The sequence below is a fragment of the Vidua chalybeata genome, chromosome 5, assembly GCF_026979565.1.
Source record: "Vidua chalybeata isolate OUT-0048 chromosome 5, bVidCha1 merged haplotype, whole genome shotgun sequence".
Classification (NCBI taxonomy): Eukaryota; Metazoa; Chordata; class Aves; order Passeriformes; family Viduidae; genus Vidua; species Vidua chalybeata.
Window position 1 is genome coordinate 40,607,834 of NC_071534.1, and position 19,306 is coordinate 40,627,139.

General features: G+C 37.1%; 1 protein-coding gene across 4 annotated transcripts in view; it reads right to left on the reverse strand.

Annotated features, from left to right (window-relative positions):
- The window catches only part of USP15 (ubiquitin specific peptidase 15), a 60,321-nt gene that overhangs the window by 12,387 nt on the left and 28,628 nt on the right, over positions 1 to 19,306 (reverse strand). For 3 of the 4 annotated variants that reach the window (XM_053942192.1, XM_053942193.1, XM_053942194.1), the window contains 2 exons: positions 14,085 to 14,168; positions 7,645 to 7,789 (listed from right to left, as the gene is read on the reverse strand). In XM_053942192.1, coding sequence (XP_053798167.1) covers positions 7,645 to 7,789; positions 14,085 to 14,168 — 229 coding nt within the window. Of the gene's footprint in view, positions 1 to 30; positions 118 to 7,644; positions 7,790 to 14,084; positions 14,169 to 19,306 lie in introns of those variants that run through there. The other variant, XM_053942195.1, reaches the window with a different exon arrangement.

The following is a 19,306-nucleotide window of genomic DNA, read 5'->3' on the forward strand; positions in this document are numbered from 1 at the left end:
CTGTGCAATATTACAAAGCAAAACCAGTCACATGCTGTAGAGAGCTGAGTTTCATGCCTATATCAAACTCCTTCCTTTCTCTTCCTCCTCACCTAAAGCTTTCAGGATCTGTCAACACTGCAAAAAAAAATTCCTGGTATTACAGACCCTTTTGGACACTCAAGGTTGAAGAAATCTCATTTTTCTCTTGCTATATGGCAAAGAGCTTTTACTTTCAGTAGTGGTGATCCCAACTCCTCCTACCTCACAGATGTGTTGTCGTCTGGATTATTTTTGGGCTGGTTTAGGAGATGAAATCAGTTCAACTGTTCAGTTTAGTGTGAGAAATGTCCAACACAAGGAACTAAATAATGCAAAAATAGTATATTTTTCTACAGGTCTTTTTGTTAGTCAAGCAGTATTATACAATGTCCTGACAATGTGGAGTCCATCAAAAAAATAATTCACCAGTTTCTAGTTTTCACCTGATAAACTACTTTGTCACTTTCTCCGAATATTAATTAATATTTGTAGTATAAGTCAGGAAGATTACTACAGATAATTTCCCTTTTTCTTTTAACAATGTCTACATTACAATATAAGACAACATTGATGGTAGTCCTGGAATGTACAAATGTCTATCTCAACACAGCAAGTTTTGAGGTATCGAGCTGACATATTTTTCTAAAATACCAGATACCAAAATTTTTAAAAGAGTAGCTTCTAGAGGAGCTAATAAAGTTGGCCATATATGCATTGATCTTTTCAATGTAACTGACAAAGCTAAATTATTACAAACATGTTTCTCTTCAAAAAGGCTGACAGTGGAAAATTATTTGAGATCATTATTAAAGTCAGAGGAAAAAAAGCATCCAGAAGCCAATTTGAAGGGAATCCTACGTTCTTATTTTCTCATGTCGTATGTTGTAGGTTATCAAGGAAGCCTTATGGAAAGTGTCTGTTAAAACCAAGACAACCTACTGGATAGTAAAGTTACCAGATTTATGTGTTCTGTTCAACCTAGTGATTTGGGGTTTTCTGTTTGTTTCAAAGCACAGACAATAAGTAAACTAAAAGTATACCAAAAGGTGAGGAAGAACAGCAGCCAAAATAGGCAAACAAATAAGAGTAAAACTATGGAAAACTGTTTGTGAACTAAACAGGTAACAGAATGTCACTTCATTTCAAGTACTGCTGTCTCTACAAGTTTTCTTTAACCAACAAAATTTCTGTAAAGTTCTCTGAACCTGAGCTGGTCATTTAGTGAAAAGATCATGGGAAGTATGGAATAGAAGGCAGAAACTCCAAGAGACAAACCACAGGAGAGAAGGTTAATCTTCAGAATGACAAAGGTTAACACTGAAATCATACTTCCATGTTACATATTAAAAACCTGGAAAAAAGTTATTAAAATGCACAGGAAAATGAAAAAAAATTATTTTTAGTGTTATGTATACACACACATATATATACGCCTCTCAATTCCGTAGCGTCAATGGAATACTGTGTAAAACACCAGCCCATGATAATATTTCCAAGTGTACCTGTCCTATGAAACCTTCACAGAAGGAGGAAATATAATAATACAAATAGTCAAGTCATATTCTTCTAAATCTCTTTAGTTTAAGTATGGAATAATTTTGATATAAGAGTTTGCACAGACTTAATTGATAGAAAGAAAAAAAATATTAAGAAAAAAAATATTAAGAAAGAGGGCCACCAAGACCATCAGTGGCCTAGAAGCACTTGCCCTGTGAGAAAAGTCTGAAGCATCAGGGCTTGTTCAAGCTGCAGAAGAGACTGAGGGTGCCCCAAGAGTGGCCCTCTAGTACCTATAGGGAAGTTAAGGGGAAGATGGAACCAGGCTCTTCACAGTGGCACATACTAGGAAGAAACAAAACAACTGCCATCAGTTGAAATATGTGAGGTTAAGAATATAAGGAAAAAGGTTTTCACTATAAGAACAGTCAAACAGTGGAACTAAGAGCTCTACTTCTTGGGAGGTTTTCAAGATCCAACTGGATAAAGCCCTGGGCAACCTGTTCTGACCTCAGAGCCAACCTTCCTTTGAACAGGAGGTTGCACCAGAAACCTCCTGAAGTTCCACAAATCATTCTATAATCCTAACGGAACAAGGAAACATTTCTTCACATCCCATGTGGAATATTGCACAAAAATAATGATAAAAATAAACTTCCAAAATAAATAAAATATCACTACCTATCATGCCAGTGAACTGGGGAAATAAGGAGGAGACAGTAAGAACATGAATTGAGATACTGAAAATTGGATATTCCTCTAAGTGTCCTGGTTCTTCAGCTTCAAGTGCTACTAAGAGTTTTATGCAAGCAACATTGAAATTTCATATTTCAGCTTTCTAACAAAAGACCAAGAGCTGCCAGACTGAAAAGAAGATCCAGGGCCTAGGAAAAAAAGTTATTTACTTTACACCTACTTGTGTCTATTCTACTCTTGTCTGTATGCTATCAAATATGGCAAAAAGTGCTTAGTTAAAATGCTCCTTCATCCAAACGCCACATCCTATGGCAACTGAAACAGAACAACAAAAACTTAGTAATTTCAGGTATTGGTGAAATATGCCATCTTTTGTCTAGATAAACTCACAGCCATAAGTAACTTCAGAGGGAATATTATTCAGCTTTCTGAAGAAAAAACCCTCTGAAATACCCACTGCAAAGCTTGTTCAGAAGTCAGGTGTATATAAACACATTGATGGAAAAAACACATAAAAATAAAAATCTTGGAAAAAATGAATGTTTTTAGTGAAAATATTTACTTTTTTTTCTTCTCATATTTTTAATCACAAAATGAAAATTTTGGAACTCTCATATTTTCACTGTAAAAGAAATAAAAAAACTCCAAACATTTCCACAGAGCTCTAATCTGTAATATCTCACCAAAATTGGAAAGTAATACTTGGGAAAGATCCACAGGTGGCAGTACGGCAATGCTGAATGCGACACATTTTTTTCTAATTTATTTTCAGCTTAGAATATAGCTATATACCTAAGTGAATGTGAATGAAACATCTGCTTGTCAAATACTTTTTTTAATATGGGTTCAAGTATTCATAATAATATCTATTTCATAAAATCTACATGCTCCCTTTTGTCTTTCCTGTTTTATTTCATGCTTGGATCTGCAAAAGCAGACATTTAGGCCTAATTAGAAAAAAATTAAGCCATAGGTGTTTACACTGAAATAAAATAAATACATGGAATTCTCCCTTCAAAAGAATCTTAAAAAAACTATACAAAAGTTCCAATACAAGCAAAATAATAAAACTGAATTATTGCTTTTTTAAAATTAAGGAACAGCACTTGGGAGATATACAATGGTATTTTAACCTTCTTGGCCTTACTCTCATTCAGCTTGCAGCTGTGTGTAATCCCACAGAGGATCTTACCTATCTCTTCATCATCTGTCCTCCAGTCATCCTGAGCGTCTTAACACTGAAAACCCCTACTTGGAAGGGCAAAGGTCTCCACAATAATCACTTAGAAGGATCAAGGGGCAAGCCTAACCTATAGATTGAAGAACTACTAAAGAACTTCCAACAAAATTTAAGACACTGCCAGGATTTTCATATTTCTACCTAGAATGTTTACAGGGCAAGAGCTTTCACACAAATTTGTCAGACTCGGGAGACAAAGCTGTGTGAAGGAATTGTCCCTCTTTGTCAAGGAACATTGGTAACAGGTCTGATGCAAACCATCTTCATGAGACGAGATCAAAGAAATGCAGTGGTTTCTGAAGCAGAAATGGGTCCTATGTGAACACTCAAGGGGCCTCAATGTTCCCGGGAAAGCATAGAGATCTGAGAGAAGTGGCCATCAGCTGGAAAATGGATCAACCGAACTCTGCTTCGGTTAAAGGAAGCTACAGTGATCACACCCAGCAGGAACAGAAAGGAAGGGATCAAAGCAGAGCGTTCAGTATATTAATTGAATTGAAACTATTTCAGAGTCCAGTACTCTACAGTAAACTATTTTGTTTAAAGAAAACAGATTTATCCTGAAAACCAGCCCTGTGTTAGCACAATTGTGAAGGAATACACCTTAGGAGGATAGGTAAGATAAAGTAGGTGACCAGAGCAGATTGAAGACTCACAAAATAGAGGAGATTAGAAGGCATCTCTGCAGATTCTCTGGTCCAACCCACTTGCTCAAAGACAGGTCACCTAGAACAAGTTGCTTAGGACTTTGTTCAGTTAGGTTTTAAGCACCTTCAAGGATGGAGGCTTCACAGTTTCCCTGAAAACCATATTCCACTGTTTGATAAACCCCATTTTAGAACAAAGTTTCCTATATTTAGGAATTGCATATGCTTCAGTTTGTGCTCATTGCCTCTTTTTCTTTCAGTGGGCACCACTGAGGAGTGTTCGGCTTAGTTTTCTTTCCTTTTCTCTATTAGGTACTTCCAAAAATGGTAAAATCATTCTGGAGTCTTTTCTTCTCCAGGCTGAATGGTCCCAGGTCTCTGGCTCTCCATACAGGTCAGATGCTGAAATCCTTGATCACCTGTGTGGTCTCACCAGACTTGCTCTCTAAACTCTCTGGGGAGCCCAGAAGTGAACTCAGAACTTGGGGAGTGTCTCTCCAGTGCTGAGTGGAAGGAAAGGATCACCTCTCTCAGCCTACTGGCAATATTCTTCTTTGTGCAGTCCAGGATGCTGTTGTCTGCCTTGGCCACAGGAACACACTGCTGGCTTTTTGTTCAGCTTTTTGTCCAGCAGGATCCTGGGTGCTTCTCTGCCAAGCTGTTTTCCATCCAGTCGCTGACACCCTACTGCAGTGTGTACTGGTTCCTGGGGTTGTTCCCCCCCGCCCCGGCACAGGGTTCTGCATTTCCTGTGATTGAACTTCATGAGGTTCCAGCCCGCTGAGGTCCTTCCGAATGACAGCACAGCCAGCTCGTATAGCAGTTCCTCATTGCAGATTTGTGTGATCTCTCATCTTGCTGAGGGTGTACTCCATCATCCAGGTAAATGCCTAGAGCAGCCAATAGTCCCAGGAAGAATTCCCCATTTTGCCATTCACATACTATTTGAGCCCATCTTCCAACACTAAGACAGATCAAAACATGTTCAGACTGCTCCGGCTATAGGCATTACAGCCAGAATAATCCAATGTTACTTTGATAAAACATTAAATTAATAGCAAATTAGCAAAGTGAAACGCATGCTTTCTGTGGAACTGAGAAAAGATGCAAGTGGTGGCAAGAGGAAGACTGCAGCCTGTGAGACCTCAGTGTGTTAAGAACAGATCATACTTTCACTAAAAAGCACTTCCATGGATTTCTTAGACAACATTAAACTTTGAACAGTACTTTCTTTGAGACATACAGTAGGATAAACTGAAAGACACATTTCCTTGCTAAGAAAGCCACTAAATAATGCATTTGAAAAAGCACACCTTCAAGGACACATTAAAGGTACCATGCCAAACTAAAAGCTACATTGCTCAATAAACCTCTCATTTTCTTACCCAGAGCACTGTCTTGGTAACCAGCAAAACTGTATTTATTAATTTACACTACAGTTTCTCAGAACTTATTTGAAAACTTAATTCTCTAAATATAACTGAAAAGCAATGAAGTAAAAGCTGATATAATTTCTAATGCAGACCTCAGAATGAAATCCATTTAACACAATGGGATAATGATGTGACATGTAAAAAGTGTGTTACACTGCACAAGACTACTAAAGGCAACAACCCACGCTTAGAATTCTAACTCAAAGGTTACTTTTGAATTACATATATGCAAATTGTGTATACCAGTTCAATTAAAGCTTGCATAAATAAATAAAATTATCCTTATTTACTCAGTATAGCTTGATGAACAAGATAGAATCATAAAAAAACCTTTCTCTATGTAGCAAGAGTATTCTTTCAACTTCTAAAATATAATTCTGGTTGACTCACTAGACAAAAACACACGCTTTTCTTTCCAACAGCATAATGACGCAATTCTGTAATCAAGAGAGGTTATGTGTAGTATTTTTAGTTAGAATGGACACTGCAAAATGTGTGTCCTTCCCCCTTTCATTTTAGCCATCTTTCAGGTAGCATGCTAAAAAATATTTAATTACTTTCTGCACCGTTCAACTGCTCATCAAGTATCTTCATGGAAACATTTTTAGAAACAAGTTTAATTTTATGGATGCCTTATATCAATATGTATGGAACAAGCATGGAATTACCCTATATACCACTAACAGGTGGGGGCTGACTTGCTAGAAAGCAGTTTTGCATTTTATGACCCAGCAGTCCGTTCTGTGGAAATGTGATCATAGTGTTCATCCCCATGGGAAAGGTATCCAGCTGCAAACTGGGCCGTATTAGCAACTGAGGTCAGAGGCAAAGGGGAGCAAATCTTCCCCTCCATTTGGAACTTGTGAGACTGCTGCAGGAGCACTGTCCTGTTTTGGGCTCCCCAGTGTAAGAAAGAGCAGAGAAAGGACACCAACATGGTCAAGGGGTTGAACAACAATATACAAGGAAAAGCAGAGCTGTATGCATTAGTTCAATACAAAGAAGACAAGACTAAGGGGAGAGCTTTTGGCTCTCTGCAGCTACCTAACAGGAAACTACAGAAAAATAAGGCCAAATGATTCACTGACTGTCATCACAAAAAAGGGACAGAAGTATCTATACACATTATGACACACTGGAACATTTTTTCTTTTGAACAAATTTCAACAAGTTCATACAAATGTATCTGGAATTCCTTTTTTACTCCAGCAGGCTAAAGAATGACTGCAATGTTTGGGTTGTGTTTTTGGGTTTTCTTTTCATTTTACCCAAAGAAATCAGAAACATAAGCCAAGAACTCTTGTAATAACCAAGGAGTAAAGGAGGTTAACAACTCTGCAGCATGCTTGGTTAAGATATAGTATTTTCATACTCAGCAGGAAAATATGCGAACAAGAACTTAAATACACATCACAGTTTCGTGACAGAAGACTGCTCCAATGACAAAAGGTGAGTTTGAGAACTAAACATAACCAAAACTCCTAGTTCTGACTGTTAATTATTCTACAAATGCAGCTTCCATTTAAAATTAGAACACTAAGGTTTCTTCATCTTGGTAGCGTAACAGTAGATATACTAGTATTTCTCTTGCATTCATAGCAAAGAACAAGCTAACACATTCCTGTAAAATATCCATGAAATAGCTATTCTGAGAGGAAAGGTCAAAGGAAAATATTTTCCAAGGTTCCTGCATGTTAATCAGTACATTAAAAGTACATAATGAGTCAGAAATAAAGGCCCAGTAATCTTTCAGTCATCTACTTTTGGACACTTTTTTCAGTACTGCCATTGGTACTCAAGTGCATTTCAAAAGGAAAAGGCAGTTTTTGTAACATATATGAATGGCAATTATTACAAACAACAAAGAATCCCACTTCAAGAGTTAACTCATGTATAACACTGGTCAAACCTCTTTCTGTCATTGATCATTATGAATGCACCTATGTAAATCAACTTTTAAAGTATACCAATAAAGATGTATTATTTCTTCACTTTTAATCCTATCCTGCTACTTATCAGATCTCTTAATATCAGTTTTGAAAATTACAAAATAAAGCAAAATACTATTTTCAAGTAATAACGCTAGCTGATTTTATTTAAAAGTACATACCTGAATTGCTGAATTCATGAAACATGTATTCCCCAAGTTACTCAGGCCACACAGGCCTGGCTGTTCATTATGTCTTCCTGGCTCTGAATAATCATAATTCTTATAAGCAGTATATGATGGGAGACAATAGTTTGAATTTTTCACACTGTAAGAAAACAAGACATCTTTCACAATGTAAACATGTACTCTATAGTACTTTAAAGCATACAAGTACTTTATAGACTTAAATGACTAAAAATGTTAAACTAACTTCTGCGAACAAGTAAAGGTTTAAAACACTTAACTTTAATGCAATAGCATTAATGTCAATTTAAAAGTCACCTGTGCAAACAACCAAAATCAAACGTACTGCAGTAACTGCAATTATTACATCCCTACCCCTTTTTTATAGGAGCAGCTTCACAGCTTACTCTAGTCTTCATTGTTCCATCATATTTAAAACACTCAGACTTTAGACACCACCAGCAGCAATCAATCATTTACGTTCCTTTTGCATCCTGCTACTGCAATAGTGAGGTCGGTGGGGATGGGAATGCAGAGTTACAGGTGAAAGCTGAGATTTCCAAGGCCACTGTGGCATAGCTGCCTCACTGCATCAGACAGTCTATTTATAGCTTCCCTGCTAGGACAGCACAATCCAGCATGCAAATGCAGAAAAGCCTTGAGAGGTAAAGGAATGCGCAAAATGCCTTGCAACAACTTCAATATAAATCTATGCTGCATATGTTTGCAGATAGAAGGAACTGTAGAAGACTGAAATAGGTAAAATGATGATATTAAAACAATTTGTTTCCAGATGAAATACAAAAGTATCAAATATAAACCAACTCTCAAAACAGTAAAGTGAGAATACCTGAGAACACTAGAAAAGCAAAGAGAATGTTTTGTAATATGTTAGAAAAAACCAAGCAACCACAACCACTTTAACCATTTCAGGCACTGATCATAATGACATCTGTGTGACAGCAGCTTTAGCTAAGTTCAGGTGTATTTCTGCAGCTACTAAGCATCATTCACATTAGAAGCAACATGAAAAAAATTTGAAAGTCAAATGCTAAGAATGAAGGAAAAATATGCGGTGCAAAGAATCAATCCTGGTAAAAAACTGAGTTCTGTAATTGCAAAAGTCTGAGGATGCAAGTGCCCAAATGTTACACTCCAGCCATTACTCCTGAACACTATAATGCTCTTTACTGAATTCTAACAGTCTCCTCACTGCACAATTACTCACTTTTCATAAATAACTGCTGGTTTTAAAATTAAGTTATCAAAAATTTCAAACAGAAGGGGATGAAAATTTCTCCCTCTTTCAGTGGTCTTAGAAATTTGTGTTATTTATAGCTCCACTGTCCATAAAGCTGCTATTATCAAACTTTTACATCTGCTCATCTCTTTTTAATAGTTGACTTTCCCATTAGTCCTTCCCTTTTCTATACAGACACATTTTCTCTGCTCTCTGGCTTGCCCCCAAACTAGCTACGAAGTATTGTGTTTACTGGTCAGTCTCAATTTAAAAAACCCTATAAAGTTAGTGTTCACCCACATACGAGAGATCCCCAGGAAAAATTACCTTCCATCTTCCAGTTGCAGCCCAGTTACTGCAGTGAACTCCAATTCCCTTAGGCTATTAAGCCTTAGTTCCCCCAGGAATCAAAACCACTAGCTTGCCACTGGTGCTAATGCAATCCCCACAGTATAACCAACCCAACAGTGCACAGCTGTAACAGAAATGCACACGCACCGGGTACACAACGAGCTTCTACTTTCAGCCTCACTTCCTTCCTACTGCTGTCCTGACCTGACTTACAGATAACACTTTTCACATGCTTAACAAAAAAGAAATCACTTTGAAATTTAGATGTAGACGTAATGAACAAATTGAATGTAATTCTTCTGGGGATTTTCATTTTTATTGCCTTCTCTGCAGCTTTCTCCCCTTCACAAATTGCCAACTTTGGAGGGACACTAGGAAGCCAAGGAAATGCAACTGGTATTTTGTGGCTGTAGCTTATTCATGTGAAAGATTTTCTCAAGTTAGCTGAGTACCATGACAATAATTTAGTTGACAATAATTGCAGTGCAGATAGATGCAGTGTGTATTTACTGTAAGGGACAAACAGTCAGTTTACTTCTCAAAAGGGAAAGATAATTTTGGAGCTCTTTTATCTTCTGTACTGGCCCACAGAAATATATTCAAGGGGTTTAGAGATTAAGGTTACCACTCATACTGTGAGTCAGGTCTATTGATACATATTTCTTTCATGGTTCGATAATATTTTATCAAAACATATCCTATAAAACACTGCGTACTGTTTGCAGGATACTAGGAGATGTCTCTTTACAGCTCCATCAATCTGCAAACTGTTTTGTTGTGGAAAAATTATTTTTATATAAATTATGTTGTTGCTTTGCTTTTTATGCTTTTGAGCTGGATGAAAAAGAAATTATTATTAACAGTCAATAATAAGTAGCTAACAATGGAAAGCAAGTAAAGATGCAAGGTAAGTCTACATTAATTTAATTCAAACAGAACTATCCTAGAAAAAGAAACTTGTGATAACTGCGTGTCCCCAAGCCTCCAGCTTTTCCTGCAAAACTTTCCTACCTTTAATGAAGGAACAATGCAGGGAAAAGCAGAGGGCTAGCATGAGGGCCAGTCAAGTAAGAGCAGTAACAGAAAGAAAACACTAGTAGTTCTTAGAAAAAATTGCTTCATAAAAGTAAAGCAAGATTTGAAAACATGAAACCATCCTCAGACCCTTGAACATAGCTCTTGAAATGGTAAAAATGGTAAAAGGAGGTTTCCAAATGAGATTTTACTATCTGTAGATCTATAAATTTTGAATTGCATGTGCTAGATCTGAAATGACTTGTTTGTATTTTCTGTATGTGCCTTTAGACATTAAAGAAGCTTTCGAACTGTGATGATGAACCCAGAGGACTCATTGTACAGTTAGAGCTCTGCAAAGTATGGATTTTGAACAGAGAAGACCAGAAAAGCATCACTGGATTTGGAAAAGGCATAATTTGACAGTGGAATGCCATGTACCAACAGGTACATATATAAAGGAATTTGAGTTGCAATAATGAGCCCAGAAAATTAAACGTTTGTAAGATTTACTGAGCTCTTTTAATATTTCAACCATTTTAATGCACTGCCAATGTATTTTTGTGATCAGCCCCTTTAAGAAACCTATTATCAGGTTTCGTCAGATTTTAGAGATAACTGAAGCAGCAGGAGAGGCCCATGTCACTACATAAAGACTACTATCTTTATTTTTTGTTCATTATCATTGTCTGGAGAGCAGAAGACAACGTTATAATATATTTAAATTGCCTTTGTAATAATATTTGGTTATGTGTCAGGTACAACATGAAGAAACTGTTTCTAGAGGTAATGTAATGTAATTAACACTTACACTTCTTAGAATAAGCATATTGAAATATATCAAGCATATAAACAAAGCTGCCAGCTATCTGTCTTGACAGGCTGACACTACTAAATGATGCAAACAAGTCATTTTAGGAGCCTAAAGCAATGGTTACAAATGAAGGAAACAGAACAACTTCTCACATAATTCACCAAACAAAATCCCCGTTCAGGTGCTTTTAATCTCCATCCCACATAATTTAAAAAACACTGTATATGATATGTATTGCTTTATTAACAGCAATAAACAGATATTCCAGTAAGTCCTAAAAGATGTATGTCTCTCCCTGCTCTTCTGAATCCACTAACTCTAATATTATGTTAATCCTCCTATGTTATTCTTTCCATAAGATCACTGGTAAAGGCAAAAGAATATTAATGATCAATTATTTGGAATCCTCCATTCCATCAAAGGCAAACTCACATTTACAGAAATGAAGGCTTCAACTGGATAAAATTTGCACAAGCTATTTATGATATCTAATGTATAACTACCTCAACACAAAATTAATTATCTACCAAGCTGAGGCTTACTATTACACAGAATACCTCCTGGATTAGAAAAACATTACAGAAATGTGTACCATACAAAGAAACCGGATTATTTCAGATTTTTAACATAATTTTTACTCTATAGGTGAGCTCAAGAAATTGCAAAAGCAGGCTTGCAATGACTAGGATTTATGACCATTAATACACACAACCGGTTGTTTGATTTTTCTGCCTTATAAATCGTATTTGTCAGCTAAGATTATCTTCAAAACAAATGTTGGTATCTCCTTCAAAGTCACAGCATCTCATGCCCCTATGGAGATGCCAACAGATAATAGAAAGCGACAGATGTATAATTTCACTAATGTACTAAGGACAATGTGCAATATAATATAATATAAATAAGGCAGAAGCATAAGCATGGAAATAAATTCCAGACCAAGCTGACATTAAGTAGTTAACTAAGAAAATAACAAAGATAGTATTAGTTAATGAAAAAGAAGTACTTTCTTAGACAAGGAATTATTTGCAAGAAGAGCAGAACATTCTTAACGCAGAGTTATATAACAGAATTAAATACAAAGATGTATCTTTCCATTTACTATTTAAAGCCAAAAACTCAATGCAAAAGTATGTACTTTAAAGTACAAAGTATATAATGGATATGACTTCATCACTGAACATAGACTCTGAGATAAGTGCTGCTAAAGATTCATCTGCATTACATCTTGTGTTAAATTATTAATTTGTGATTTATAAAATATTTTAAAGTAATCATAATTGGATTACTGCATTGTAAGGAAAACCATATACTTCTGCACTGAATATCTGTCTCACATAACATCCAGATGTAGTGTGCTTTGATATAAAAGAGAAAAATGACTGGTACTTCATAATACTACAGAGCACATGTACCTATTAACTGATTTATAAAGGCTTAAGTTAAATCACTTAAAAGGACCAATTCCTTACCAAATCTGAAATTTATATGACTTCCTTTTAAAAACGTATTTCTTTTGAAAACTTTAACTTGTAAAATAACAACAAAGAAACATACACCTTCAAACCCCAAAATTTTTCCTTAAGTTCTAAAAGCTCACATTTTGGCTCGAAAATAAAGCAAGAAATAAAATTAAAATCAGGTAAATCACATGAACAAACTATCTTTAAAAGCTGCAACAGCTGGCAACAAGTTTTGTAAGTGCCTCTATATTCCCAGCAAGAAGCTAACGTTAAAAAAAAGAAAATTAGAAAGCCTTGATGGCTTGATTTAAAATCACAGCTCCCTAAAAAAAAGTCACTGTTAAGTGTTGGGTTTGGCAATACCACTGCCTTTTGCTTAAACACCATGAGAAGAAGAAATTAGTTTTCAGCTGGAGGCTCAGGTCTGATCAAGCAGCTTCTTGCACAATCATATATAAAATACTCTCCTTATTTACTACACATTCACACAGAGAGTACAACAGACATCAGTTAATTACATAGATTTCAACTTTTAACAGTGAGAGCTGGGGCTACTCACAATTGGTAGAAGCACAAGTGACACTTCACCCCTTAGGAAAAATCACTTCTGATAAGTGCAGTATTTAACTGGAAGATATTGTATATTTAATGTTTATGTCACTTTTTACATATTTAACATCTTCAAATGCATGTTTAGAAAAATACTAAAAATTTGAATGAATTGTAAAAACAAGGTTCTTCAACTCCCCCAGCCTGCATTAAAGATGAGTGCTCTCTGGTTTCAAGCACTTGAAAGATGCTCCATTATCTGTTAAAGCGAAATAATTCCATGTTTTTCTATATTCACCAACTTTTTTTACAGTTGTATACAATAACAAAACCAAAAAAAATTACACAAAAAATTTGGCCAATGCAATAGGAAAGCTCTTCACATTATTTATTAAAAAACTTCTAATTCGGAATATAAAGGAGAAAATACGTAAAAGTGGCAAGTCTCTTAGTAAGCCTTTGTTCACTGTAATAGTCAAGCACACAGCCTGATCTCTCTCAAGTCTTCTAGCACTAAGAAACAGAAGTTAAGCTGCTGGCTACATTACAGCTAACACAATTACACAATTCAGCTGTCATGATTTGAAATCAAAGTGTAATGTCACATATGCTGCTCTAATACCTTAGGAGCAATAAACAAGGGAAAACCTGATCACCGCAAGGATAAGTACTTGGTACTTCTCTCGTTGTCCATTTAAATTCAGGCAGAATAATAATAGCAACAATGTATTTTTAGATTATAAACTCTAAATGAAGTCTGTACCTTTCCTTACAACAGCCAAAATTCTTTTTAGTGTCTTCCCTGCTGAAGCGTAAGAGTTACAAACAATGTTGTTTCATTTCTTGGTGTCAGCATTACCTACACTATGAAATAGTAACCAATAACAATTCACAAGCCAAATATTGCAAAGCAATTAAAAATCCTTAAGCTAGAAGGTATAAAACATTGAACATTGTTTATATTACACTGGGGTGATTAAATAATGTTTTAAGGTACATTGCTTACTTTCTGTTGTTCATGTTGTTATAATTATTTGATAGAGATGGAGAGATCTTTGGTAAAGTTGAAAAATTGGATGCACCTGGGGACCTTTAAAAATATGAAAATGATAAATTAGACAAAAATGCTGAGACATTAAAAACCATGAAAGAAAGATAACAAATGAACGAAGCAGATAAACAAGCATGGAAAATAAATACTTTTTTTAAAGTGGGCAAAGCACTAAAAATACCCAGGATATTCAGCCCTCAGAATCTGTCTTTTAAAACTTGAAATGTTTCACAGTACTTAAACTTTTATAACTTGTTGAAGAAACAGAGCTATTAAAAACCAAAAGAAAAGCACTGGCCACTGTGCTAAAAAATTGTTTTCAGCTTACAGTACAACTGTAGACACTCTGATATTCTAAAACTTAAACTGTAAAGTTTCTAATGTGCGAATTTTATTAATTTTTCATTTCAAACTAAATAGATGTGGAGATACAAAAATGATTTAGATAAATACTTAATGTTAATTTAACAGCAGCATGGAACCATTTAGTTAAAATTGTCTCAGTAATATTTTTAGAAAATTTCAGGATATTATGCACAACACTGGATTTTTAAAAACCTTTTTTTTGCCAAAAGTAGAAGCATTATCACTTATCCCCATGGTTTAGGACTACTTTCAAATACAAGAATACTGATTATTTCCATCAGAGACTTCTGAATATAACAAATACAATATTTACAACTGTCTTGCAGTGTATTTTTCTCAAGCAAATCGTACAGGTGCACAAGGAAAAGACAGCATACTCAAAGGAGTTCATGTAACTTCCTGGTTTTGTGGGCCCTATGTAACTCCAATTGAATTGGAGTTCTGGCTGTCATTGAAAAACTTTGAAGTACATATTGCTGTATTAAGAGAAGAACTTCTGCATGCTCAGGACTTTTTAAGCACCTTAAAAGAACTAAACTTGGTAAGGAAATAAACATTTTTATACTGGGAATTTTCCCAAGTATCTTTCCACATTTATTTTCAACTTTCTATTAATAAACTTTGCAAAAGAAAAGTTGCCAGGGAAGAGGAACCTCAATCCACACCACTCACACCAATCTGATGCTAGAGCTAGCAAGAGTTGCTTTCAGAGCCTGGAAAAGGTTCAGAGGTCAGGAGTAATGAACCTGAAGTACAGCACAAAAGAATTCCAGCCACTGCAGCCAGCATCTCAGCTTTGTTGAGGGCCCCACTTAAATGCCTCCATGCAAACACACAAGAATGGGCAAAACACAAGAGGAGCTGAAGATGTGCGTATGCCTGTGAGGGGTATGATCCTATAGTCATCACTGGCAAATAAATGGTGGGATGGCTACTATTCCTGGAGTGTTGGAATGAAAAGATATAGACTCTTTAGGAAGGACAGGCAGAGGAACCTCTTGGGAGCTCCTCTCAGGGATCCACGATCCTTTACATATATTTCTTACATGTAAAGAATAAAGGGTGGGCAGGGATAGACAAGATTATAGTGGGGGTCTGCTATGGGCCATCCAACCAGGAAGACCGAGGAGGTGATTGGTGACGGCCAACATGCTGTAAACTAAGGGCAAATATTGTCAGAAAAATTTGGTGGCTTTCTAAAAACAAATAAACAAGTGGATGAGGGAAGACTGACATCATCAGCCTGGACTTCTGCAAAGCATTAGACACTGTCTCTAAGCTGGAGAGACATAGATTTGACAGATGGACCACTTGATGGATAAGGAACTAGCTGGATGGTTGCACTCAAGGAGTTGTGGTCAACGACTCAAGTGTCCAAATGGAAACCAGTGGTGCACCTCACAAATCAGTACTGGGACCAGTGCTGCTTAGCAGTGACATGGACAGAGGGATTAGTGCATGCTCATCAAGTTTGCTGTTAACACCAAGCTGTGTTGTGTGGTTGGCATTCTGGAGGGAATGGATGTCATCTATGGGCTTGAGAGATGTGCTAATGCAAATTTTGTGAGTTTGACACGACAAATGCAAGGTCCTGCACTTGGGTCAGGGCAATGCCAACTACAAGTACAGGCAGCACAAAGAATGAATCGAGAGCAGCCCTGAAGAGAAAGAACTGGGTATGTTGGTGGATGAGAAGCCCAACATAACCCAGCAATGTGAGCACAGAAAGCTAACTATATCCTGGGCTACATCAAAAGCAGTGGGGCCAGCAGGGTGACGGAAGTGATTCTCCTCCTCTGCTTTTTTCTTGTGACACCCCCCTGGAGTGAGGTGTTCATCTCTGGGGCCACAGGCATAAGGACGTGAACTTGAAGTGAGTCCAGGGCAGGGCCACAAGATGATCAGAGGTCTGGAGCACTTCTCCTATGAGAACAGATTGAGGGATGGGGCTGTTCAGCCCAGGTAAGAGAGAAGGCTCTGGGGAAACTTTAGAGCAGCTTTTCAGTTCCTAAAGTGGGCTACAAAAGATGGAGAGGGACTTTTTAGAAGGGCATGTAGTCATTGGACTAAGGGGGAGTGACTTTAAACTGAAAGAGAGTAGGTTAGGACTAGACATTAGGAAGAAATTCTTCTCTGTGACAGTGGTAAGGCACTGGAACAGGCTACACAAAGAAACCAGATGGCCCACCCCTGTAAGTGTTTGAGGTCAGGCTGGATGGGGCTCTAAGCAACTCAGTCCAGTTGAAGGTGCCTCTGCCCATGGCAGGGAGAAGAAATTAGATCAGATTTTAAGGTCCCTTCCAACCTAAACCATTCTATGTATCACCATATGAAGAACATGTTAGTTCATTTTTCAAGTATTCTGATCAATGTTCACAAAGCTTTCCTGTAATTTCCTTTATCAATCTAAATACTTTTCTTTGAATATTATCTTCAAAGAAGTTTACTTCTTTATGGACTGTCCACAAAAGATACCTAACTGAAGTCAGTTTAACCCCATTTAAATCCAGAACAGTAGTTAAATGATGGCATTCATACATGTATTTATTTTAGAAGAAGCTATTTGATTTGAATAATTTTGAACTGAAATTGAACTTCTCAAAACAAATTTGAAGCTTTTATATAATTTAAACCAAATTCAAATGCAATATAGTTTTAAATTTTAAAACTCAGTGCATAATTGCTGTATATAAAAACTAAAAGAAATCAGAGTAAGCCAGTTAAGGTCTACTAAATCAGTAAATCGCTTGTTTCTCAAATGCAGGAGAAGAGTAAACCAAGTTTTCAACATAACTACAGCAGCAGCAGAAATAACAGGTAATTTTCAAAAGTTAACTTTTTAATGATGTAACAAACAACCCCCACAAAAATATTTATTATAATTTAGAATCTTAACAGCAAAAGACAGGTTAATAAAATCCACTTTGCTGTAGTATGCCAAAATAAAATGGTAACTCACATTAGATACTCACTTGCCCACATACTTCATTAACCATATGGCTAAACTGCACTAGAACTCCCCTAGGGACCAACAGCAAGGAGATAAATAAGGACATCAGTAAAAACAACTGCAGCTAGAACAGTCTTTTTTTCCTCTGGTGGCACCCAGACTGACTGGATCAAGATAAAGGAAGGCAGGTAAGACTTTTTTGGATAAGCCATTCACTAGAGAATGGCTAGTCCTAGTCCTTACAGGGGATCTGCTGGTGGGACAACATAGCAGGATAAAAAAACGCCAGAAGGTTCTGGGTTGCAATGAGGACAACTATCTGATGCAGGTGACTGAGGAGGTAATAAGAAGAGCTTCTCAACTGTATCTGATACTTAAAACCAAGGAGGAAGAACTAATTGGGAATCTGAAGGCTGGGGCCTTGGCCAAAATGACCTTAAGAGGGTGATTCGAGATCCTGAGGGAGAGCATGGCAAAAAACAGGAACACAACCCTGGGTTACTGTAGAGCAGACTTTAGCCTTTTTAGGGATCTGCTCGGAAAAGTGGCATGGGATACAGCCCTGGAGAGAAGAGGGGCCCCCAAGAAAACTGGATGATATTCAGTGAATCATTTAGGCTAGAAAAGACCTCTAAGATCATTAAGTTCTCTATGCTCAATAATGGTCCATCCAGAGAAGTAAAAAATTAAGCAAAGGCAGCAGAAAGCCTGACTGGATAAGGAGCTTCTGACCCAAGTAAGATGTGAAGTGAAAGTGTCTGAGTGAAAGCAGTAGTAGACATCTTGCTTAACCAGCCTGACAGTAGTCTCTTCATAGAAGGCTACCTTGGCAGATGAGGGGGAAGCAATGGGTGTGGTTTATCTCAACTTCCTCAAGTCTTTTGACAGTGTCTCCTGCAACACCCTCACAGACAAGCAGATGAAACATGGGTTATGTAAGTGTACGGTGAGATGGACTGAAAACCATTCAATCCTCCCCCTGGAGGGGCAGGTGACAAATGGAAAGCAGCTTGGCAGGGAACCACCTGGGGTCCTCCTAGATAAAAAGCTAGACATGAGCCAGCAGTGTGAGCCAATGTGCTACACTGGGAAAAGCACTGTCAGCAGGTCAAGGGAAGTGATCCTTCTCCTTCACTCAGAACTGGCTACAGACACCTGGAGTGCTGCGTTCACTTCTGGGCTCCCTAGTACCAGAAAGACAGGGATATTCTGGAGCAAGACTCGTGAGACACCACAAAGGTGCACCATTTGACCTATGTGAAGAAGCTGAGAGAGATGAGATCATTCAGCTTGGAGAAGGCTCTAGAATGATCTTACCACCCAATGGGTGGTAAATACCCAATGGGAAGGAACAAAGAAGATGGAGCAAGAACCTTCTCAGTGGTGCCCACTGAAAGGACAAAAGTCTATGGGTATAAAACAAAATAAATAAAATTCCATCTGAACAGATATGAACTGGATATGGTCCCAGGCAATCTGCTACAGCTTCCCATACTTTGAGTAGGGGAACTAGGTCATACTATCTTAACAGGTCCTTCCATTATCAAGGACTCTCTTCCTTAAAGCTGTAGCTCTGATTAGGCTAACACACAATTTTATAGCAAGCCTTAGTTATACTGTTCTCTTTTTACAAACCCTAACTAATTCAGCTAATCACACTTCTTTGGGGAATTTGCAGTAAAAAAGGTTGATATTTTAACATTCATCAATCAAATTAATGTTGAGGACATGCATTTGTTAAGAGTTTTTCAACCCTCCATTAATTCATATTAATGAACATGTTTGTTAAACTAACTTGAAAATGTCTGTTGAACATCACCAGTGTTTGGTGTTTACCCACAGGAGCTCAGACACATGGTTA